At 37.7% G+C, this 25,546-nt stretch overlaps 1 protein-coding gene across 1 annotated transcript in view; it reads right to left on the reverse strand.

Moving 5' to 3' along the window:
- The window catches only part of TRAPPC12 (trafficking protein particle complex subunit 12), a 50,601-nt gene that overhangs the window by 7,574 nt on the left and 17,481 nt on the right, over positions 1 to 25,546 (reverse strand). The window contains exons 6-9 of the mRNA XM_071548392.1: positions 18,392 to 18,504; positions 11,830 to 11,902; positions 8,086 to 8,159; positions 274 to 372 (exon numbers count right to left, since the gene is read on the reverse strand). Coding sequence (XP_071404493.1) covers positions 274 to 372; positions 8,086 to 8,159; positions 11,830 to 11,902; positions 18,392 to 18,504 — 359 coding nt within the window. The remainder of the gene's footprint in view (positions 1 to 273; positions 373 to 8,085; positions 8,160 to 11,829; positions 11,903 to 18,391; positions 18,505 to 25,546) is intronic.

Genomic DNA, 25,546 nt, shown 5'->3' on the forward strand with positions numbered 1-25,546 from the left:
TTTAGGGAAAGCAGAATGTTACTTTTTGATTAAATTATTGGCATGACTTTCTACAGCATGTTGTTTGCTAATGCACTTTTAATACTAGAGGTGCTTTTAATCTCCTAGTTTTATCTCATACCACATGGCAGAAAGGTTTTTGTTTTGACCACATTGCCTCTACAATTTGACATGTGCCCTATAAAAATAGCTATAGTTTTAAATGCAACAATTATTTTCTACATTAACTATCAATAGCAGTATTATGTAGCAAATTTAGAATAAAATGCATACCTGAAGGAAAATTCTTCCAATTCCACTCAGCAGCTGAGGCTCTTGCTGTGGGTAATATTTGATGACGGTGTGGTAAGTATCTACAGCAAGCACATAGTCCTAAGGGTGAAAAGTACACAATGGGGTATTTAAGGTCAGCATTCTTCAACTTTTATGTCACCTTCTTTTTAAAGACAAACTCATATGGAATTATAGTAATTGCAACTTGTCAGTGAGACAGAATTTTTATCAATCACTGAGGCACTGGTAGCTGACCATATTGGTCTTTTCTCAGTTACACTAGAACTACATACACAGGGGATCTTTTTCTTTTTAACTGCATCATATTCTTTTTGTAGTTAAATGCCAAAACCTGAAACATTTAACCTTCAGATTAGATTATGATGTAGAATTCAAGTCAGGCACTTTCTGTGTGACAGGGGGTATACATACTTGAGAAGTGTCTCATGTTTCAAATATATGTATAATTTACATGGTTTAACAAACTATATTCCAAAGCTTTGGGAACTGCCTTTGCACATGCTCTTAACTTGTGAACAACATCACGTGACAGAAACTGCAATTCCTGCACATTTTCAGATTACAAACTAGCACTACTACCAAGGGAAAGAAGCCCATTTCCATCTCTCCATCCAAATTGTTGATTTTTTCCTACCATACTGCATAAAAGCAGGTAATCTAAATAGAAAACTGATTGGTGCTAAAATTAAGTGTGGGCGGGGATGGGTCTGATTTCCAGAAAGTTTTGCAAGTGACACCACCCTCCCCATCTGCACAAAGGCCCTGCTGGCAAGGGGCAGCTCTGAGATCTGCCTGCTCAAGATGCAGTGCCACCACACCCTCCAGCTAATGCCCAGTGACAGAATTCTGGTTAAGCTGCAGAGTTCAGTGATCTGGACAGTAAATGACTTTCAGAGCCTGGCTACACAGGGTTTGGCAGGCACACATGAGAAACACTGCATGTGCTCTCTGCTGAGTGAGGACACGCTGTGGGTACACTCACAGAGCACAGGGCTGTGCCAGCTGCAGCTCCAGCTCCTTGGAGGGACCACGAGCACAGGCAGAGAGTGCCAGCCTTTGCTTATACAGGCCAGGCTACACAAAGGCGGAACATGCTCCGCGTGTGCTTCCTGACAGTCCTGCCCTTCAACTTAATACAGGAATTTGTGGTGCGTGTTAGGAAGCAATAGACTACAAAGAATAATCTTTCAGAACTACACAGACATCTTGGGATAATCTCTACCCTACCATTTCTCTTAGTCAAATTATAGTACACATTTAACTTGTCCCTAATGTGATCACAACTATTAGTAATGGGTGTTTTTCTTCATCTTCTTCTTAGTCTGAGAAGACAATGTTCCTCAGGTGTAATGAATTTCTTTTCCTGAGGAGGCACTTAAAAGTACTAAACCTGCATCTAGCTCTGGAGTCCTCAGCAGAGGAAAAACATGAACCTGTTAAAGCAGCTCCAGAGAAGGGCCACAAAAATGATCAGAGGACTGAACACCTCTCAGTAAGGAAAGGCTGAGACAACTGGGGTTGTTAAGCCTGGAGAAGAGAAGGCTCTGGGGAGACCTCATTGCAAGCCTCTCAGTACTTGAAATGGGTTTATAAGAAAGATGGTGACAAACTTTTTATCAGGGCCTATTGTGATAGGACAACAGGTAATGGTTTTATATTAAAAAGGGTCAATTTAGACTAGGTAATAGGAAGGAATTTTTTACAATGAGAGTGATGAAACACTAGAACACGTTGCCCAGAGGTGGTAGATGCCCCATTCCTGGATATATTCCAGATCAGACTGGCTGGGGCTCTGAGCAATTCAGTTCAAGATGCCCTACTGCATGGCAGGGGGAAGTTGAACTAGATGACCTTTAGAGGTCTGTTCCAACTCAAATCATTCTATTTGGAATATATTAATTGTTTCATATAAACAAGAAATCAAGACAAGTCTTTGAAGTCCCATCTGTGTACGAGAGAAAATTACACATCCTAGAATTGTAAAAGCTGACTTAAACAGGGCAGGAAGCACTGTACAGGATCTTGCAAACAACGTGCATAATGTGGGTATTATGATTAATTCTGAACATTATGAACATTTAGAGTTTATTCTAAATCTAATGTGCTATGACATGCTCACATTTCTTATTGATAACGGAAGGAGTTCAGAGCAAAAACAACAGGTCATATCCACATATCAGAACTAAAATGTGAGGAAATTAACACAGCCACAATTTTTCATAAATGTATGACTTAGAAAAGAACTTAATTGATCATGTAGTCCCACTGTGTTAGGTAGGCATAAAAAACTTGGAATAGGGACCCTTTGATCCAGCTCTTTAGAGGCACTCCAACCATGCTTGTATTACCTATTAAATCCTGCAAGAGTATAATCTATTAAATCTGAAGGATTGTCTGTGACTGTAAATTTTATCTCTCCAAGCGTAAAATGTGGTCACTAGAGAAATAATTTTATCATATCAAATTCTCAATGTCTTCCATTCTGTGGTCTAAAGCTGCCCCTCACCCAGTGCTCACTCTCATGCACACTCTAAGGCTTTGAGTACACAACAAAGATGCACAGCACTACCGTGAGGGACGGGGGCTTTGCTGTCACATCCCCAAACTAACACAGAAACAACACCCAGGAGACCATCCAGTAAGCTGATAGAAAGGTGCTTCTGTCCGCTTGGTTTATGGCACACCATGAACTGACTGCAGGAAAGCCTCAGTCACAAGAAGCTGCAGGAGTGGGCACTGTTTGCACAATTACAGCACCACAGTCTCCCCAGTGCACAGAGCAGCCAGACTTGGCAGGAACCAGCAGCCAAGTCTTAGAGGTCCATGCTGCAGGGCCTTCATGGAATTGGCCTAAGACAGAGAAACCGTCCTCTTTTGCACTCCTTATCAAGTGATTCTCCAATACCATATACATTATAACTAGGAGTCCATAAATACTCACACCTCCTGAAATGTGAGAGTAGAGATGAACATTAGGAGTCTATGCACTGTATTCGTGGACACAGCACCCTGTTTCCATACAACAGTTTAGCACATCACAACTGTTACTGCATGCTTTACGTTACCTACCAGAAAAATGGGACCCTTTCTTCCAGGAGATGATAGAAACTAAATTATGAATGTCCAAAGCCATCCCTGAGCGTAGGCCCCAGGATGGAACTGCAAAACATTACCATAGTATCCAGGCTCACTTCTAAACACAACCTTATTTTGTAGTTACCCAAGGATCCCACAGTGAGTTTTATATGCATGTACTCTTCTTGTCACACTATCATGGAAGCATCAGGAGATTTCTCAAATATCCTACATGTGATACTGAATGATACTATTCTGCGGTGAGGCATCTTATCTGACAGTTCCTTCTGAGGAAGCATATTGTAAAGTAAGGGATATTTAGTCTAACTTACTAAAGACTGTTGTCATTTGTATGTATGTATGTATGGCCAAACTTCGCGAAGAAAGATTTGGGCAGGGCTCTCCCCAGGTGGGGGTGTGCCCTTCGAGCCTGCGCAGTGGATTTTTTAGGTGAGGCACAGCATGCACAGAACTGGCCCCACCGTTTAAGTCCCAAGGTCCATCTGCCACGGCCGAGCGAGCTTGGACAGTGCCAGTGAAGTCCTCAGGACTGTCTACAGCACCCGGTACTAACCGAGGCTGACCCTGCTGAGCATCCGAGATCTGACGGCAGAGAGGCATTGAACTGCCCGGTACGGTCTCCACTGAGACTTGAACTCACGACCTTGTGATCAGAGTCCGGACTGCTCACTATTACACCACGGGACCGCCCTCATTTACAGTTTTGCTAATGTGGCAATACAACAAAAATTGCCTGATAGAATGATGAATACACACTGCCTTAGAGGAGTGAAGTCTTGATTAATGCAAGGTGTGGTTGTAAGGCGTAAAACATACTAAGTATTGCCAGTAAAAATCCCAATGACTTCAGCTTGTGATCCTAAAATGTAAAGACAGGGCTAATGTATCATCATGGCCTTTAATTTCTAAAGGTTGAGAGCCTTCAGATTTTCCACACCTTCATAAAAACAATCCCCAAAGAAGGACTGAAGCTGTACAATTCAGGATATGAGAGTTGGCCTATTGTTTTATAATTCAATACCTCTTGTGCTATGAAAATTTGGGGCTAATATTATATATACTAATCTAAAATAGTTCTAGTAAGCCACTGCATCTACTTGCACAAAAATGGCAGCAGGTGTATGTTTTTTCCTTTCATACACCACAGTATAACTGTACTTCTCCTCATGGTCACTGCATTATTATGTTTTCATGTTTCCCTCATCACCACCATAAGTACTTAGAATATTAATTATGAGATATTTAGAAATAAGCAGAAATGACCATAACATGTAAAATGCTGAGAGTAGGTTCAATAAACCCTAGACTAAAAATCAGCTTTAGCTATACAAATTGTAGAGTTCATAAATATTTTATTTTGGGAAAGAGGACAGGGATACCTTATCCTTCCTCTCCATCTAGTGCACTCAGAAGGGTTGTAAAAGCAGATTCACAGTGGTACAAATCCAAAGAGCTGTACTGCAGCACAGTTAGGAAAAAGACATGATGATTCATAGTCTTCTCTTTTAAATCATAAAGGAACCAAAGTCCTTAGGCATCAGTCCCTTACATCACTAGCACAAACTTACTTACTTCTTGGTGCAGTTTTAATTGTATTGGACCCAGATTAAAGTCAATTCTAATGCTTTTGTTTTACAAAAGACAAGTTCTACAAAAGTTAAGACAACACTGAAAAAAGTAAAAAGTGCAAACTGTGCCTTTAATTAGAGTGCATTTATAATATATATGGAAAATACTTAAGTGTTTATTCCTTAGAGAGATAAAAGTGTGGTAAGATAATGTCAAAAGCGATTTTAGCTCAGATGAAAAGAACTTAAAAAGTTTTCAATACACTTCCATGATGATTTAGTAAAGTGACAGACATTTTGCAATTAGACTTGAAATGAAGCAATGGACATAATCAGTTGCATTTTAAATGAATATTCCCTCATGCTTCTATATTCAGGATATGCTTTCATAGTGACTTAAGCCAAGAGTTCTTGTAAATGGAAGTCTACAGACAGATTACATGGTCTCCCTTTCCATTCCTGCTGTATTTCCACATGCTTCCTTAAGCTGCCCCTTGTTCAAAGGAAATGGGAAAGTTGTTTGATACCAGTTGATATAACTGAGATCCACCATTTCTTTGTCATTTGGTTAGGTCCAATAGTGGTGCATGGAAGAAAGCTGTAATCCATTTAAGAAAGGCTGTACAAAGAAGGGAGGATGATTAGGAAAAAAGGGTATGTTAAGACTGCCTCAAACTGCTGCTGAACTATCGCTAATCACACGGATAAAGGGACACAGCAGACAGAATTCAGTACCTTGGATAGATAGTCCCATGATAAAGGAGATGTGACTGATCTCCTGCTCCACTGCAGGTTTCCTGCGCAAGTCTGGGTGAATCACTCCTTTGTGCTTCACTCACTGCTTCCAAAATAATATACCATCTCAATAATTTAATGAGATGCTTAGCTATGAAACCAATGATGCCATATTTAAAAAGGCAAAAATCATTGTGCTACATAAACAGAACTCCGTGATTCAGGTAAGTAATGCAGAAGAGATATGACATGAAATAAACCTGATTAGACTTGAGGATGATTAAAGTAGATTTAAATAGTTATAGGGCCAACATCTAATCAAAATATTATTTTTTAATTTTCAAGCATCAGTACTGACAAGATTATTCTTACTATTACTGCAGGTTTTTTGGCCAAAGAGGTTAGCAAAAGTAAGATAATAAGTTTTTAATTTTTTCATACCGATGTCACACAGTTTTTCTTTAATATATTGTTCTTATTAATCTACTACTACCACAAGTTATTCCAACACCAAACAGTACCTGGAGATCAATCATAACTCTGTTGCAGTATCGTAAATGGTCTCTAGATGGCAATAGATGGCACTGAGAATGAAACTGGGTTCTTTTTCTTAAATTACATACACTTGAAATACTTGAATAAAAACAAATGCAATTTTAAAAGCATATTACATAACAGCAAAAAAAAAGGTGGAACTCTCTTCAATTAATATAATTGTTCATGGGAGAACTTACAAAAAAAAGTGTGTTCAAAAATTATTTGAAAAAATAGTTTCATTACTGCACTGATGCACGTTAGAATGGTCTAGAGAGATTTCTGAAAAGTGAAAGACTCACAACTACTCTATAGCCAATGCAACATGCAGTTGTGGGTAATCTAGAAGATACTGTGGAATCATAAATTTCTAACTTGACAGCTGTGAGTCCCTAAATACAACTGGTCTTAAGCAGTATCTGTGCTGAAGTATTTCTGAAGTATCATTTCCAAAAACATGGTAAGGAGTATTCACAAACAGATTTCTATTACTTGAAGAAAATAGCACTAACAAGACCGAACCAAAGGAAGGTGAGAACTGTGTGTGCATGTGGATTTGTGTGTCCATGAGAAGAAAAAATACTGAGTTAAAAACAATTCACAGCAAAAGTGAACTTCTTGAATTGATTTGTACCAGCATTTTCTTATTTACATATTCTACTTTGTTTGGATGGCAAGTGATGCTTTTCTTCACTTGTTTTTTGAAAAAGAAAGTTCTTTAAAAAATGAGCCTATTTCATGTTTCAAAATACAAATATTTACTAATTCTCAAAAATACCTCATGGTTTAATGGACAATTATTTCTATTCAAGACCGAAATGTTGTTATTGCAACAAAATTATGAAAACAAATGGATGTTTTCCCTAATTCTCATAAGAAGGATATTCCGTGTCATGTTAAGCTAGATAAATGGCTCTTATTTATTAAAAAAATATATTTTTTGACGTATTGTAATATTAAGAATGGAGCCCTGTTTGGGAAGTAGCTTAGCAAAACATCAAAGGATCGGGTCTGGCATGACCTTGGGCAAGTGAAGAGCAACCAGCCAGGAGTGCAAATCCTGGGCTGTGAAGATTATACTGCTGACAGCCCTGCTCTGAGGCCGTCTCTGCTAATTGATTTGTGAAGTACAGTTAAGCTCAGGATAACAGCAGTGTCCTGCAAGAATAGCCATAGCCTCACTTCCCTGACCAAGAGGTGATTGGCAGAAGAAGTTTTATTTGTACTTCCTGACTACTGGGAGAAGATAAGTGTTGCACCAAATAGAGTAGAATTGGTTAAAAAAGTAAGGAGGAATCAAGGGAAAAAACCTCAACAGTGGAAACTAGTTAACTTTTGCTTTTATTCCTTTCTCTTCCACCCCTACCTACTAGGTGAGGATTTAAACTTGAAAGAAGATATATTTATTACAACTGAGACTGGTTGACAAGGAAGGATGTATTTAAATGTTCTGGATCTTCATCAGATACAAAGGCTACAGAGTTATTAATCCTCACAAAAACAGCCACATTCCTAGCATATAGTTTGAAAAAGACAAAGCACGTAATTGCTTTTAATTAGAGCATTTAGTTAAGTGTCTGAAAAATTCAATTTAAAAATGCAAATTCTGTATTGTTATTGCATGTTCTCTAGGATGATTTGGGGAGAAATAAGTACAGATATATTCCCAAAGAACATTACTGCAAATAGCTATCTATTAAATAAGACATTAGTAAGTCTAATTAATTCTTCACTAAGCAAAACCGTCATGTACTGTCAGGTAGTCTTCCCTTATCTCTGCACCAGTAGTTCACGTTTACTTTCTCTGACGTTCTATTCTGGAATATACGGTACCTCTGCAGTTCTGCCACCCACGTACCTTCATCATTAGCAGACAGTTTGCCATGGAGTACATCACCCGGCCCAGACGTGACCTCCACAGCTGAACAGAGGCTGCAAAATAAGAGCAGCTTGTGAATTTGCACAAATAAATTAGAGGTTCTTTCTTGCCATCAATTACTGGTCCTATGAATTACGATTTTGAAAGGTCCCCCTCGTTAACACCACTGGGTTTTAGCCTAGAATTTTTAATTCTCAGTCATGCTGCAGCATCAGAGAATTCTGCATTTGTCTGAGAGAATTGCTCCAGCGGCTCTGGGTATCAAATACGATGCAACAATGCAGAGCAATAGACAGCCACTCAGCTTTCAGCTCAGGCCAAATATTAAACACCAAAATAAGCTACACGTTTTCCAACATCAGAACAAAAGGTGCATAAAAGGATTCAAGTGATAATAAGCATCAGTTTATAAACACATAATCTACAGAATTAAATGTGATAAATTAAAAAAATAAACATAGCTAGAATATCAGAGCCAAAACATGCAGAGTGAGAAACGTTTGAGTCTGGGACTGTTTGTGCTTGCCTCTAGCTTACAGATATGCTGGAAAAAATCTGCCAAGCCTGTCTGCTTTCCCTATGCTCCTGGAGCTTGCAGCCATTAAAAGCTGCAGCAGCAGATTTCTCCCTCTCACTTCGCAGACAGACTCCTGATGATATAAGAGAATGGTTCACACAGATCCTTATTTTCTTTTGTGTTGCAGTACCCTAGATCAATGCTAGAAATATTCCTCTAATCCTCAAAAATAAACATTAGGACTATTAATTTAGTACATAAGAAAAATGTGTCTCAGTCAATCAGCTGTCAAGGTCACTGTAATGATTTGAAGGGGGTAGAGGGAAGGAAGAAGAGGCTATTTCAATGCAATTGCGAGAACTGAGACCACTCATTTGTATCATTAATGTAGTCTCTGATGAAAGCCTGGTGGGTTACAGAGATAATTCTTTCAGCACACAAAAATATCATTACAAATAAGAAGAGCTTGGTGAAATGTCTAGTCCCCTTCTTAAAAAAGAAAACTCCTTCAATCCACTCCAACAATAAAACAAAAAACCCTGACCTATGAATATTCTCAAATTATCCTTGTCACAAGAAGGTATAATGTGGGGTCCAACACTGAATACAGTATTTCATCCACTGTGCCTTAAAATCATTCCTTACTCCTAGCTTTTGCTTTAGAAATTCCCCCTTGACCATACATTGCTAGTGCTACTAATGGAGAGGATGCTCTAAACCAGGAGCAAATACTTTGACACATTTCTTTTCTTTTCTTGTGGGTGTGTGTAAAACCTGGACATAATTAAATAACTCCCCTTTAATTCAGCTTTTTAGGACTTAGGTGGCAATAAATTAGATGTTGACTCCTACACTGGAGACACCAAGGTTTGCTGTTAACAATCAGACATCACTAGCTACAGTTGTCAAAAAAAGGACTGCAAAGCAGGCAGGCCAGATGTCTTCAGTCTGTGATATAAACTGAATAGAACCTGGTCTAGAAATTCTGTAGCCCTGTGGGATGAGGCTTCTTAGCACTGGCAGAAAGGGGTTAAAGAAAACCTGCAAAGCAGTGAACAAAACCAAAAACCCAAGAGCAGATCATTCTATGTTACTGAGATGCCTGAAACCCTCTCTACAGGTCCATACGGTCATGCTTCCACTCTAAGCACTTGCTTTTCCTTGTTATTCATCAAGGACTCTGTACTCCACACTGCCATTCATTTCAATAGGCAGCCTGTGCACTGTGAAGGTGCAAAATTGGCATCTTACAGAATGCTTTACCAGGTAAGTGGTGCAATGCTAAATCTCTCTGCCTGCTGGAAAACTGGCAAATGAGGTGCTCTGTTCCAGACTAGAGGAGATGTGGTAAATTGATTGGTGTTGCACCTTCTTACACCAGCACCATGGAAATTACAGGCTAAGCATAATTCCCATAATGAATTAGGTCTGTCTTCATATAAAGTTAATAAGGTTTGCTTCAACTAGTCTCAGATGAAAGAAAGCAAACCCATTATCAGCCTCCTGGAGCTACAAATGCACTGAGGAAGCAGAGAGGGAGCAGATCTGGCTGACCTCTGCAGACAGCAGCAGTCAACAGTCTCTGCAAAGGTCCCACGGGCTTTTTGGCAGTCTTAAACTTACAGGCAGGTGCACAAGAGACATGCAAAGATCCATTCAAATTTTCTGCAGCCACCTCCTGTGGTAACTAGTAGCTGCTGCTTTTCTAACTATGCCTCTTCCTGAGGCCTCTTCCCGAGCTCTGAAGCAGCAGCAGCAGCAGCAGCAGAGAAGAAAAGCAAGGAGGCAGAAACTCATGAGTGAGGCAGACCAGAGGACACAGAATTACAACACAGCTAGGGAAAAGTCCTTGTACCTTAAAGGGGGATCAACATCTTGGTTTTGAAGTTGTAGAAACTAAAATGTGGGGGGGATAAGGATGAAAATCTGGCAGAAAGGGCTAACAGGGAAAAGTAAGTATGAGAACACAGGCAAAAAGAATGGTAGATACAAAAGAGAAGTACATGAACTCCTGAAGTGCTGTGGATAAATCTTCGATGTCAGATTCTTTCCCTTTCTCCTAACCTTTTTGAGAAGAGTAGTAAAAGTATTCACTTGACTGTATTTGCAAATATCTTAATGATAGATGCTGCTCACATGTGTTCATGCTTTCAGGACATATACTGAATGTATAGTAAGTCAAGTACAGTAATTCATTAAAGCTGCTTTTACATCCAGTCAAAATGAAGTCCAGGCAGAAGAAGAGTTCAGACAGGTCCGCATCCTTCCATATAGACACCGTTTTAAGGAATTATTTATAATAACTCTTTTACTCTGGTACTAACTCTACTGGGCCTCTTTCTATCACAGAGACAGACTTTTACTTCCCACAGGCTCTAGGTGAATGCCATCCTACAAAGAAGTTGGTAACATTCCTTAGGCTGTTACCGAAGCTGAAAGGTCTTTGCTTTTATGGTGTTATGTTTTGAACTTGCCATGAGGGGTCCACACCATCCATAGCAATGCCAAAAAGTCACCACATCTTGTCCAATTGTCAAGTATACTGTAATGACTTCATAAGTATAAACTGTATTTTTATAAAAATGCTTGGACAACTAATCTGTCCTGATCATGCTTTTTTATGCAGTAATGTATCCTACACTATTGAAGCTACACAACTAAGACAGAAGGAAAAGGAGAAAATGATGATGTAGCTCAATATAATCTAAACAGTCTTCTAAAGAGTGCCTTAGGTATTTAGGGAGTCTAAGTACCATGTAGCTACAGTGAGACTCAGCCACTTATGCAGCAGAATCCTAGGCCAGTGTAGCCAGGGAATGGTGGCAGTTCAATCTGAAAAAACTGAGTGGATGCCAGACATGAGGATTGAGAGGAGCTGGTCAGCCAAGGCTTAAGATGAAACATCCATCTAGCTGCAACAGCAATACACTTATATATTCATCATTAAAGGATGGCAGACACATTCTTTGTTTCTTCTAAGTAGGAAAAAGAATTGATTTAATGCATCAGTTCCATCAAGGGCAAAACTGTGAAATTAATTCCAGCAAATAAAAGTACAAGGTGTATCATTTCAGTGGCCAAGTAGACTATCAGATTACAAAAATACTGTTTTAACACTCTGAGGCAGTCTTGTGAAAACTTTTAGCATACTTAGGCAAGCAATAAAAACACACAGCCTGTGAAAAAAATGTTTAAAGAATACCTACCTTGTCTGTTCTCCTGTGTAATATTAGTCATACTTCCATCTTCAGCTAAGCCTTGTTCCAAATTTTCTAATATCTGTAGTAAATTTTTTTAAAGTAACCAACATGAGTTTAAACAGCATTATATATTTAATGCACATTATCTACAATTGACAAACTATATGTAAACCAATTCATGCAGGAATGTTTCACCTAAGTACAGTCCAAAACTACTGGTTATTACCATAGCAAGATCACTTGCACAAAGTAAGAAAGCAATTGTACAGTGGAGGGATGTTAAGAGCTTGAGTTTATGACACTTAGAGAACATTAAATGTCAGCACACTCTTGGGACATACACATTTTGTTAGGTAAAACATAAAATACGCTTCACCAGAGAATGAATGTTAATGACCACAATGCAAATCAAACTGATTTTTTCACAGAAAGCCACTGCCTCCTGACTTGCCCACACTAAGTATGGGCTCTAGTTTCATATTTTTTTCTTTAAAGAATTATTCCTCTTAGTTCTTACTGCAATTTCCTTCTCAAACTTTGGGGTTTATTGCTTCTTTATCATAGATTTTAAATCATGTAAATTGTTGAGTGAATGAAACATTTGTTGTTTCACTGGAAGAATGAAAACATATTTAATGAAGCTTGTGTCGTAACCACTTTTAAAATATGCACACAAGGCTCCATTTGAAATGCAAGTCACCTTTGCTTTTCTTAATGCCATTACAGTTTCTCCAAATTCATTTTCCAATTCCCACAGATCACCTCACTTTTCTTGTTACATATTTGTAACTTTGATTGTAATACAATACTTGAGATTTCCCTTGAAAAACTACTAAGGCCACTTGCTCTTTAAGCAGCTGCTGTGGAGGGAGACACAGGGCACTGCCTCTTCTGGGGACTGACTGCGCTTCTGGAGAGCTTTCAGCTTCTGTCAGTATACGAACTAATTGTCTTTTTCTACACTAACAAAGCATTCCAATTGTGCTCAGTGCTTCATGAGGGAACACTTTAAATCAGTGCAGGAAATCCTCCAAAATGAAGCCAGGTAGAATTAATCTGGCCTTGGAGAGTGTGTTGATGCCTTCTACAGCCAATGAAGATGATCAGTCCCCTCAGAATGACAGCTCATGCCACCAATTTTTGACATTTTAAGCTGGAAGAAACTGCCCTACGAGATGCCAAGCTCTTTTCACAGACTAGAGTGAAATCTTGAAGTTAGGGGCCATAAATGTAGCTACAAGAAACTTCAGAGCAAGGAGAGACATACAATGAAAGCAGAGCAGTTACCACCTGGCAGCTGAGCCAGGCTAGTAGGAATTGTTAGCCCATGACAAGCACAAGGTAATATGACTTACTGTAAACTTCATTCACAGAGGGCTGGACTAAGCTGCCTTACCTCAGATTTTGAGGGGCTATGAGCATACACCATTAGATACTGCAGCTTAGCTGACAGGTGGCAATTTATGAGACGGCAGTGGCATGCCTGCAAGACTGACTCTCAGTCCCACTTTCAAAAGCAGTGTAGCCACCTAGAAATCACTTAGAAACCAAAGTGCCACATTTCAGTGTTAAATGCCTAGTGTATAATAAGGCATCTAGTCAGAAAAAAAAATTTCTTCTCTCCCACAAATACAAATCACTTTATAATCTGTTTTCTGCAGTCTAAAACCCATGATCTTTCTCCTCCCCTAGAAAATATCTAGTGATTGCTTCTCAGTCTCAGTAAGGCTCAAAGTTCCTACATTGAAATGGTATAAACAAAGGGCCTTCATCAAGCAGACATGCTGTCTTGTTTAAAAAGACAATGAGTTTCTCTGAAAACGTGCTCAATCTCATAATCAGAAAGAAAAGAATTAGATATTAGCATACAATTAGAGCATTACATTACCCATTCTGTGACATTACTTGGGGATATCAAGCCCTCACCTCAAGCTCAACGTAATTAAAGCAGAGCTTGGCGATGATTTGAGGCTAATTGTTTTATTCCCCAGGTTTATCTCTTTTGCCCTTCTTAAGAACATCATTTGCAGTATTCCAGTATCTGGGCATTTCCCCACTTTTCCAAGAATCGTTTAATAGTAACATTAATGATTCCTGTAGTTCCTCAGTATAAGCTATTTGGGTTAGTGAATATGAAATATTTAGCTGGTGAACTGTTTATTCCAGCAATATCATATCAAATAGCTCTAACCATCTGTGTTCCTATTATAAAGAAAAATATGATTGAACACTTCTATCATTTACTTAATCAGTTTTACATGTGACCTATGCTTCTTGTTTTGATTATTTATAAATCATTATCTTAACTGGCTAGTATTACTGCATTGAGCCTTCTGCTTCATTCCCTATACATCCCCTGTATGCTGGAATTACTGGTCTACTCATACCACCATTTGTGTCCCTAGTTTGCAATCCTTATTTGGTGCTTCTGGCATTGTGGCTTTTTGGATACTCAGATTGGTCCAAGGATCATCATAGTTTCTATAGACTTATCAACTAGGCATCAAGACAAATACCCTCTAGAATGAAGTAACATATGACAAACAGAATACTTATGTCACCTTGGAAACTGAGCCAGAACTGGAAGCTGAATGAAAATAAAATCCCCAAATAATCAGCAGCTAAGAGACTGAAAAGTTCATCAGTTTGGAAGTAAAACACAAGATTAGGAGGTATGATGAGTGCATGGAAGGACCAGGAAGGAACACAACTACTCATGAATGAGAGTGGTCGAACTGCAGAGGGAGTGGCTGATGGACAAAGGGCACCAAGTATTTTTGACAAGTTTTTTAGGAAGCAGGACTGTTAAACCACTTGGCACTCCTCCACCCATGTGGCAGAAGAGGCTAAAATAGCTCTGGGACTTGAAGGATTACATTTTAAAAGTGAAATACATTATACTATGGGATGTGTGCATTTCCACGAGCTCTCCCTCAAACATCTAGGAAGCATAGGCAAAAACTAAGGGAAGAGTTTAGATTAACTCCAACTATTTCTCTTTTAACACTCTGGTTTCCAGGTAAGCATTTTTTAGAATGTTCTGAGAATTACTAGCACTAAAGACATCCTGCCTGCTTTTAAATGAACACTTGAGAAGAACAAACTCTGTTGTTACTCTTACTGCCTGGCTGTTCAGATACCATTTATTTCAAGGCAGACTTATATGGGCAACAAGTTAGGAAGCCCAGCAGTAACACAGACAGTAACTTGCTCTCCTATAGCTTCCTCCCCCAAGCTACACCCATTTGGCACTACAGACAATATTTATTTCCCAAAAGCTGTACCTATAGACAAAAAAGTAAAATATCTAACCAGATCTTGGTTAGAAATTTGCAGGAATACTGGAAAAGATAAAAACATTGCAGAGAAAAATAAAATATATATATGTGGAAAGATATATACAGAGAAAATGAAAAATTTGCACCCAACCTCCAATCCTGCTTTCAGGTACCAGAAATATGTAAGTAGATGGGGGCTAAAAGGATAAAGTAACCAAAATAAATGTGGTTACATCTTTAACTGGAATGGCTAATCTAAAGTTGACAAATGTCTGTAGAATATATACAATGAAAAGCAAAAAGGAATTCAGCAGACTAAAAGCAAGTACTGGATAGGAAAAACCCCCACAGTTACATTAGGGAAGAGAAACGAAATAAAAAGACAAATTTTCTTATGATCAAAATGTATTAGCATTACCCTGGAATAGCCTCCCAGGGGATGTGGCCTTAGCTCCATAGGCTGGCTCATTAAAAACTAGAAAACAACCTTGCACTGCAGAGAGACAGACTAGGTGAGCTACTAGGTCTTTTCTTTCTTCTAGCTTTTATGACTCCAAGATCATCTAATTTACATAATGACTCTTCGTATGCCCTTCTGTAAATACGGATGACCAAAGATTATTTTTCTACTTTTTAAAATAGGGAAGTAAAACACTAGAGGCTTTTGTTTGAAAGCTCCCCAATTAATTCTCTTATAACACAAATGGTTCCCAAGTGTCACATAGAAATACTAAGACTAATGAGTGTACATCCTTTATGTTATTTTCTTGGTTATGCTATGGGTTTTTATAAGTATTATAAATGTTATTCTTGAATGGTCCAATTGAGACTGAGACTGTTGGACAAACAGCATTCCACCCAAAAATCAAAACATATATATAAGCAATGTTTTTTGTTAGCCAACCCTGACTTCAAATGGTTAAACTAGCACCAATTTACAACTGTCCTTTAAAATCACAGTTATGTTTACAAGCTGTCCTTACTCACACTCTTGTTTCTACAGCTGTCTTTGAATTGCTCCAAAATCAAGGTATGTAATTGAATGCAAACAAATGAAGTAATCTGCAATGAGGTCTCAAATAACATATCGGAAGGACAGTATGTTATATTCTTTTGTAGTTGTGTACTGTACTTTAAAAAGGAGCATCCATCAGCAGAGGCAATGACTTGCCCTGGCTGCTATATCCTATCTCTAGTGGAAAGTGTCAGAACCAAAGGTAGATCATTCTCCTTCTTGCTGCAATTGAATGCACTAACCCGGGAGAAACCTCCCAAACTCAGCCATAGGAAGGCAAAGACAAAGAGGTGACAATCTGCAAACTGAAACCAAGTTCAGAGAACAGGAGAGCTTGTGGAACACGCATAGCCAGGATCAAAGAAGCTTCCTCCAAGGACACAAAAGATAATACAGAATTTATAGTGAACCAGGTAACTACCAGGTTGCTATTAGGTATGGAGTCAGAACATGAGTAAACAGACCCATTCTCAAGAACTCAGTGGGCAGGGAAATATGTATATATTAATTTGTAACTCTCCTTTATTTCTATTTCATCTTCTCCACCATATCTAATTTCCTTTACTTAAACAAATAATCAGCCTAATTCATGTTAAAACAAAATCTTTAAAGTTTCTTTGGTACACTGGGTACGCCCTAAGGATATGCACTTAAAGGAAAAGCACAGAGGAAGAGACACCTCAAAATTGTAGGTGACTTAAAGGTCTTATAAAGGACTGTGTGTGTGTGTGTGTGTAGCGGGTTAATTTCCTTTCCTTTCATTCCTCTATTTACCAACAATCTCTAATCTGTGATGGCTGATCACACTGTAACTGAGATATGGCCATTTCGATAGTTAGCCAGATGGCTGGTGAATGCCCGGCCCAGCAGTCGCTCCTTTGTTCACATTCATAGTTTTCTCTTCCCATTACAAGATTAAGAAACTTAGAAACAAGTGCAGTTTTTAGAATCTAGTGGCACCTTCATGGCTGAGGGCAGACAGTGCAGCACTGAACACCTGACCACATAAAACAAAGCCATGAAACAGCTGATCTGCTGCAGACCAGGGCAGGCAAATGTTAGTAGAAGCACCATGGAATCCTGCAACAGAGGCATACGGCATTTCCTGGAAGAACAGGATTACTTCAGCTGAGGACTGTTTATAAAGAAAAGGACTGGAGAGAACAGCCTGCCAGTAACATTATTAGACGAGATGGACATCAACAGGTAACAGCATTCATGAAGTGTTAAGAAGTAGCACTGCTTGACCAGACTAGATATATCTCTCAGCCACTTCCAAAATCAGTTCCTTCCAACTTTGTAACAAATGCCACACTCACTTCTTATTACCTAAACCATACATTTTCCCCTTCATAATACAAAGAACTGGACTTCTTACTGTAAACATTTGGTTATCCCACCTTTTACTGTGCTAGAAGCAAGTTGATTTCATACATGTAAGGCTGTACAGCTATACCATTGGCAATTATTATTTCCCTGCACTTCCCTTATCCAAGTTATTTTAAGGAGTAAATATAAGAAACTTCCATGGAATACTGAAAATAAAAAGTAATCACATGTATTTATCTTATATAAATTTTTGAACTTTCAAGTGTCACAGAGAAACCAATAATGTTGTATTTCTTCTAGAGTTTATCACATGGTAACAGTTCATAATCACTGGTCCATTAGACTGCTTGGGAAAGACTTCTCTAAAAAACATTTAAGGACAAATGCTGACTGTTGGTGTGTTGTCTTTAGTGGCCAAAGTTAGCGCTCACAACCCCATGACTCCAATTCCAGCACCAACAAATCCCATGTTATAATTCAAGCCATAATTTTGTATTATAGTTGACAAAATAAAATAAAAACCCCAAACCAAACTCAGCAGGTTGTATTTATATTCCCCAAACCAGCTATTTGGACTGTTTCTGAAACATCAAGACTATTTCTGAAGGATCAAGGTCATTAACAAATGTTTGCAGCTGGACACAGCTGAGCAAAGGTAGGAAATCTCTCCTACTTGCCCTTAAACACATCTGCCCACTGTCCTCTACACCTTGTCTGGCAAAAGCACGAAAGTTGTCCCGTTCTACTCATTTGAGTCAGAGCTACCAGAGGAGAGAAGGAGAAGTCCTAAAAGGAAGGAGGCACTCCATTACTTTTAATAGTGAGTTCCGTATTTGCATCAAGGTGGAGCAATACATGTCATCATTGAAACTTTATGTTCTTTATAAGGACAATAAGGTCTATTTCTTAAACATTAAGAAATGTTAGTCGATAGAGATACTGTTACCTTGGAGCAGATTATCTTCATACTATGCAGTCTGTCAAGTGATTCCTGAGGATTAGCCAGGTACTGAGGAAGTTCAGCATGTAAAATCCGCATGGAGAAAGGAACCATGGAACCTAGAAACACAATTAATTTTGTGAAGTGTGTTTGCTACAACGATCAGTTTGTGATTTGCCTACATTAAACACAGTATTTCTCACTAGTGCATATGTCATAAAGTCCATTTTGCCTATCTTCTTTTTCTTCTGATGAAAGGTGTCAAAGATGAGAAAATAGGAAACTTTTCCTCATATCATGTGACACGTTGTAAAGTGCTTTAAATAGGCAAACATATGTAACCATAATCAAGAAAGAAAGAAGGTGCACCTACTTCAAATTTTCAAAAACAAGTTGTGCATGGAAGTACAATGTTTCATTACATATTGTTATAAAGTAATTAAAATGAAGGATTAAAAAAACGGAGTTTACTCAAGTTGCAGCTACATTACTAATAATATTCAATAGTTATGTATATTTTACAATCAGTGCAGAAGAAATAAGATGAAATAGCTAGCCTTAAAAGTATGCTTGTGAAAGAGTTATATAATTGGGGCATATGAAACTACTTGGCATATTGCTCTGTATTTTCTGGTTTGTTCAAAACATCAAAGAATAGGGAAAGAATTTTAAGCAATATTGGTGAGAAAGATGTCTTCATTTTCCCAATAGCTTACTTTTATCTTTATTATTATTACAACATTTACCAAATTTTCTGAGTAGATGAGCATCTTGTCTGACTTCAAGGGCAGTTTCAGGAACTTAACAGAACTCTAGTTCTGTTTTCAGATACCTGCATAATCCTGATACACAGACAACAATACTGAACATAAACTAAACTACTGAAAACAAATCAGACCTGGCAAAAAGGAGAAATAGGCCTTGCAAAATACTGTGTTACACTTCTAATATTTCATGATATACATTTTCTTACTTTAGACATATTCTAAAGGGATTTCCCTCTGAAGTCACCTCTTGCCTCATATATTTTCAGAAAACAGGACTCAGGTGCTTTCTAAAAAGATTTTTGCACCTGTTCTTAACAGGCTTGTATGTCAAAGAGGTAAATGCTATTTATAGAATGAGTCACTGTCTCTAGACATTTTTTAAAGGTTGGCAAAATTTTAAACACAAGACTCACTCATTATGACCTTCAGAGTAAGCCACTTCCATCTACATAAATTGCCTTTTACCACTGCTAACTATTCCCCATGGCTTCTGTGACTGCTGTGTTCCTGTAATGGATGTACACACGAGTTACATGTATCATCATACATGGAATAGACATTAGGAAAAGAAAACTGCCTTTGAAATTCTATAAAGAAAAGTGTACAAGTTTATTCCACCAGTAACAAAATATGTGAAATATTTTTGTATGTATCCAGACTCGTAGTCAGCATGACTCAAGTAAAGACACACAGTCAGTGTAGGGGGTAAAAAACAATGGAAAGAAAGGATTGCACCCAGAACACCACAGAAAAATTGCTTTATAGACACATTACGAGCCGTACTGCAAACCTGTGGAATGTGAACTCCAGCTTCTACTTCTACCACTCCTATGGTGACCAGGTTGTAACTCTACCACCCAACAGTAATGCTGCCAAAAAGAGCAGTGGCTAAAGCAGCTAGCTTGGTACTGTTCTTCTGGAGAAAGTAGCCTTAATTTACTGCTGATGAACCTTCTGCTGCACTCAATGGGATTACTGAGGCAAAGGGATAAAAAAGAAAAAATTTTGTATAACAAAAGGAATCTACAGTTTTAGCAACAATTTGCTTCATGACTGAATTGCAGCACTGTCGATTCTGAAAAAGTTTGTATCATTACATCCTCTTGTAAAATGCAGTAAAAGGTCAACTCAATGTGACAGGTATTTAATGGAGCACAGATAAAACATCTCACATTATCAATTTTTATGAAAGTTATATAATTTTTAGTAAAAGATTTTTGGGATTGTACATTTTGTAAGGTGTTGATCTTATGTATTGCTGAATGAAGCCACGCTACTCTGATCCATGCTGGGGGGAAAGAATAACCCATTCCCAATCTACATGATCAAAGTGGTGTCAGAGCATGTTGGAATGATGAATACAACTCCAGGTCAACTTGGACTTGATAAGAATCTGATTTATTTCCTATCACAACTAAGACCTCAGTTGTAACAGGCATTCAGAACTATATTACTTCAAAATATACTGTACTGATGTATTGTGCCTCCACCATTTAGTATTTCCTTAATAGTTTGTGACCAAAAAGCATTCCAGTGTGATCCTGTGTTATATCAAGTCTGATGACAGATCTCTCCAACAAAACCAGACGGAAGTGGAAAGACATGTCAAACCAGAACTTGTATTAAAATCTCACGCAGGAGGTTCTAAAACCCTATCAACTGTTTCTTCTATTACTTTTTGAAACTCAAGACATAAATAGAAGAAATCTTACTGTAAACATCCAGCAAATCCATCCAGTGGATTTCTGTTACTGCTTATTAAAGAGGCTGCTAACTTTATTTAAAATATCAGAAATACTAACTGTTTCTTCCCTCTTACTCAGTTTCCTTGGATGCCTTCTGAAAAGATTTTTTTTTTTCTGGAAGAAAGCATAGAACTATATACATGCTGTCATCCAAATGTGGCAAGTGGAGAAAGCAGAAGAGAAATAAATAACCTCTGACCACTGGATAGGTTTTCTCACCAGTCCATGTAAACACTATTGTGTAACTTCAGGTCAAAGCAGATGAGCAAATTGCTCATTAAAAACCTGCAGCACTTATTCCAGCTACTCATCCAAATACAGACCTTAAGTACTGTGCTTATCAAACATAAAACTTGAGATTTTTGGTTAAGTGCATTTTCCCAGGTATGTTCCTGTCTCCAAGTAAATTCCTCTTTGGTTAAATGACATGAGGTATGGATAATATATCTAAATTATTTCCTTCAACTGACTTTCTGGTGAAAAAAAGGGCCAGACACCTCTTTAGATAGGGTGAAGTTTTCAATGCATGCTACTTATACAAAGTGCTGATAGATTTTACATACACTTTCCAAAAAGAAATACATGGCAGTAATAGAATATGCATGTGAAGAGGTCTGTTCACCAAAATAATTCTGTAACTCCTGATTAACAGCTGTGTAAAAATTGACAAGTGTTGAGCCTTAAAAAAGGTGTGTCTGAGGCTTTAGAAAACACTGTAATTTTCACCTAGCTTAACAAGAAAACAACTGAGAGGAGGTAAATGATATCTGTTGATGATGCCACTACATCAATAATAACAGTGTTAGGAAGGTCTGAAAGGCAGGTTGTAGAATTTGGAGTACAATATTTATTGACAAATACAGATTAGCAGGGAAAAAACCTATACTTCCCCAGATAAACAGTTACACTGGGGGGAAAAAAAACCCCAAATTAAGTTTGACTATAATAACACTCAGCTGGAACAGAAATACACGAGCTTGGTAGACTAAATTACATTATAATCTCTGAAAGGTTTCACCTATTCACTTTGTTAGGTCACATACTTAAAGTACACAGGATAAGATATGTTTCTCTGTAACAGGTTCCCATACAAGTAGCCATATATATTTTCCTGTGGTATCCCACTAGGGATAAGAAAATTTTATACAAACACTGAATTTATCATGTGCTGTCTTTTGCAAAACTGTTTGGAATGAAATCCATGTACTCTACTGTATTTCACTCAGTACTGAATTTAACAGGGCAACATGTCAAGGAAATACTTAAAACAAATAACACATCCTGTAATTAAAATATTTACTTAGGAGCACAGAAAAATGTATCTTCATCTCTTTTCCATGCTTCAGATTTCTATAGTAATGCCCTCACACAGTAAAACCATGTCAGCTAAACTCAGATACTTTCAACAAAAGGCAACACCCTACAACTGAAATTTAATTTTTAAGTTAAATAGGTCTTATTGTAGCTTGATGTTCTACAGTTGACCTCTGTTGCTCCTCTTCAGGGCCTTCATAATAATCTATAAAAAATTTATAATGGAAAATGGTTTCATTTAAGACAATTTTCTTAGTTATCACATTTCAATATGCTGGAGAATTTTTTTCTAAAGAATATGATTTCTGATTGTCACTTTTGCATGAACTAATCTCATTGGTATAAGTGTATGTATTATGGGCATAAAGGCAAAACTAAAAAGTAAAAAAAGGTCTGCTGAAAGGAAAGGGGACACTCCGAAAGCATGGGAACAGATGGAATAAACAGTAAGATCAGGTTAATTTTCTAAGACCACAGATTTCAGTTTCTATTTCTTTATGAACAGCTGCACATTTTCATAACTGTCAAAACACAAACATCACCTCACATCAATCAAATTCGAACTACAGCTCTCATCTGCACCCTTTTCAAGTAGAAAAGGGAGAATCCCAGTGGCCAGCCATTGTGTCTTTGTGTTTTCTTGTTGCAAACCAGTAACCAGAAATGCTTTCTGATCTGACTTCTACAGCTTATTCAACAAATCTTAAATACCAGAGCAGCAGATGGGCAGATTGCCAGTTACTGAAAGTATAAAGTGGAATCTTGTGACAGTAAAAATAAAAAAGGCAAACTAAAAAAGAAATATCCTTCCTTCATTGGGTAAAAGGCAAAAACTGAAAATCTAATTTCAGAAAAATATTCTCCTTTATACATACATATACATGCAGAGATGTATATCCTTACCAACAGTGTATTTCTATAGTTGGTAAGATTTTTAAGAGGGATAATGAGTAACTTTGAATCCCAGCCTCACTGACTATCAATTAGAATTAGCACACTGAAAAATCCAGGTTTAACAGACTAGTTTCCAAGTTTTTGTTTTTTACTTTCAATCCAGAGACGGAAGAAGAGATACGAACCTAAATGTTTGTAGTAATTTAAAGAAAATGTTTTGAAAATTTTATCTGAAATTGCACGCCTGTATACTCCTTACAATTTAACTGCACGTGACCTCAGAACAGAGATGGTCTGAATCAAGATCTGGTTTTGAAATGTCTCAAAAATTTTTTGTCAGTAATTTGGAGATACTTGCACTGAAACAAGATAAATGTAAGAGAAAGAATGCAGGAAAACTCTACAATGACTGCCCTACCACAAAGAGATCACCCTAAATCTTACCTACTGGTAACTGTAGTAAGGCAGAATTTAGAAATTAATTACTGGCTCATAGTATTAAGAGATTCTATATAAAACTGGTACTGTCTACAATGAGAAGTAGCCTTAGGAAAAAAAGCACAGTTAAGTATTTCAGTAGCACTCCACTCACTTAAAACTATACATACATTTCTTAACTAAAATATGTTTTATTTTAGAAAAATTTGTATTGACAAGTCTGAGTGGCCTGAATAACCAACTGGAACCACAACACTGGAGTGGTATTTATCCAGGTCATATCAGCTGATTTCACAGGTAGCTCTGAAGCAACAGAATGAAGAGTGTATTTAAAGATACCAGAGAGATGCACAAGAATATAAAGAAAATAATGGGCAAACCAGTTTCAGAAGAGACTTTAATATGCTTTTTTACTGCCAACATGAGCCTGAATGAGGAACTCTCCCGAGCAACTGCCAAGATTTAATCAGTCTGACATGGCAGTGTTAACTTCAGGCAGCGTTTGTGGTAACACATGAGAAAACCAGTGCCACATGTAACAATGATTGGAATATTCTTTTTCTTCTGCTTTCCTGTAAAACTTATTAATGGACATCAGGACTCCATATGCCATAGTTCCTTTAGTCTGTGCATTTCTCCTCTCATCTTTTGTTTTTACATTGATTACTCGCTTTTGTCTCCCCACCTACCACAATTATTATTCTTTTTCCCCCACATTCTGATCCAGTTCTCCCACTAACCAAAATTTGACAAGTGGATGAAAAAAAGGGTATTTCATTTATAGCATCACCAAACCCCATGAATTAAAACAAAAAGAAAGCTTCAGCCAGCCTGTCTCCCACTAGCATAGACAAGGAGGAGAGAAGAAAGGATGACTGTAAACTCAAGATGGCCAAACATCACTCACTGCAGAGGCCTCACACACACAAGATAATTTCCCCAGTCCAGGTCAGTCCTTGCTTATGGCATAGACTGACATTCAGAAACAGGACCAGACTTCTGAGAGCAGGCAGACCTTGGAGCTGTACAGTCCTCTGCACTATGTACAGTGCAGGTGTCTGTAAAGTGTCTTTTGTGGGTATTAGAGAAATATTTGGGATGTTTTCCTTGCTAACACAGTATCTCTGCATTAGACATAAAACAAGTTTTCTCATTATGTACTTTGCTATTTTATAAGCTTACTAGATGTAATAACAATAATAATTTATTACAATTCACCTTATCCCTCAACACTAAAAACTTGTTTACAACATGAGATTGAAGGACAGTTTCAGGCCACACATGACATGATTCCTTTAGGAGGATCAAAACTTCAAAACTGAATAAAAGAAACAAATTAAGAGCAGTACTTCAGTAAACAAGGATACATAAAAATGAAATCTCAGACAATTATTTTTTTCATTTATTTGTTCCACGTATTTCTGGTAAAACTTTTAGCTACAGTGAGTACTAGTAAAGTCATGAAAGTAATATAGACCTAGTAAAATATTCTAAATCAGTAGTTGTAATGCCTAGAGTCACACTATTTTGAGAGAAATATATATATACATTTTATACATTATATAATGTTTTTAAACCATCACTATGCATCTGTAAGTGTCAGCCCATTGCAGCACACACTACTGTAACCCCAGAGTCGCAACACAGCCACACTTCAAAAAAACTTATGCTTGAATTAGTAGCAGAGTTCATAGGAAGGTGTACAGTATGAAACCAGTTTCTAGAGCACAAACAACTAGTTATTTAATGACATGTTCCTCATATAGGCACTTTCCACCAGAGAAAAAAGACTGTTTTCACTCAGAGGAATACAGATGATGCTCTGTCTTCATAAGGAGAATGAAAAGGGGAAAGGAAAGAAAAATAACACACCATGTTATATAAACCTCTAGTCAGGGAAATAGAAGTCCAGTTTTCACTTATACAGCTTCTTGTCTTTGTATACAAAATAAATTGTTCTCATGTTTTGTAGCTTTGGAACACTGACTTTGGTAGCAATAACG

The sequence above is a fragment of the Pithys albifrons genome, chromosome 2, assembly GCF_047495875.1.
Source record: "Pithys albifrons albifrons isolate INPA30051 chromosome 2, PitAlb_v1, whole genome shotgun sequence".
Taxonomy (NCBI): Eukaryota; Metazoa; Chordata; class Aves; order Passeriformes; family Thamnophilidae; genus Pithys; species Pithys albifrons.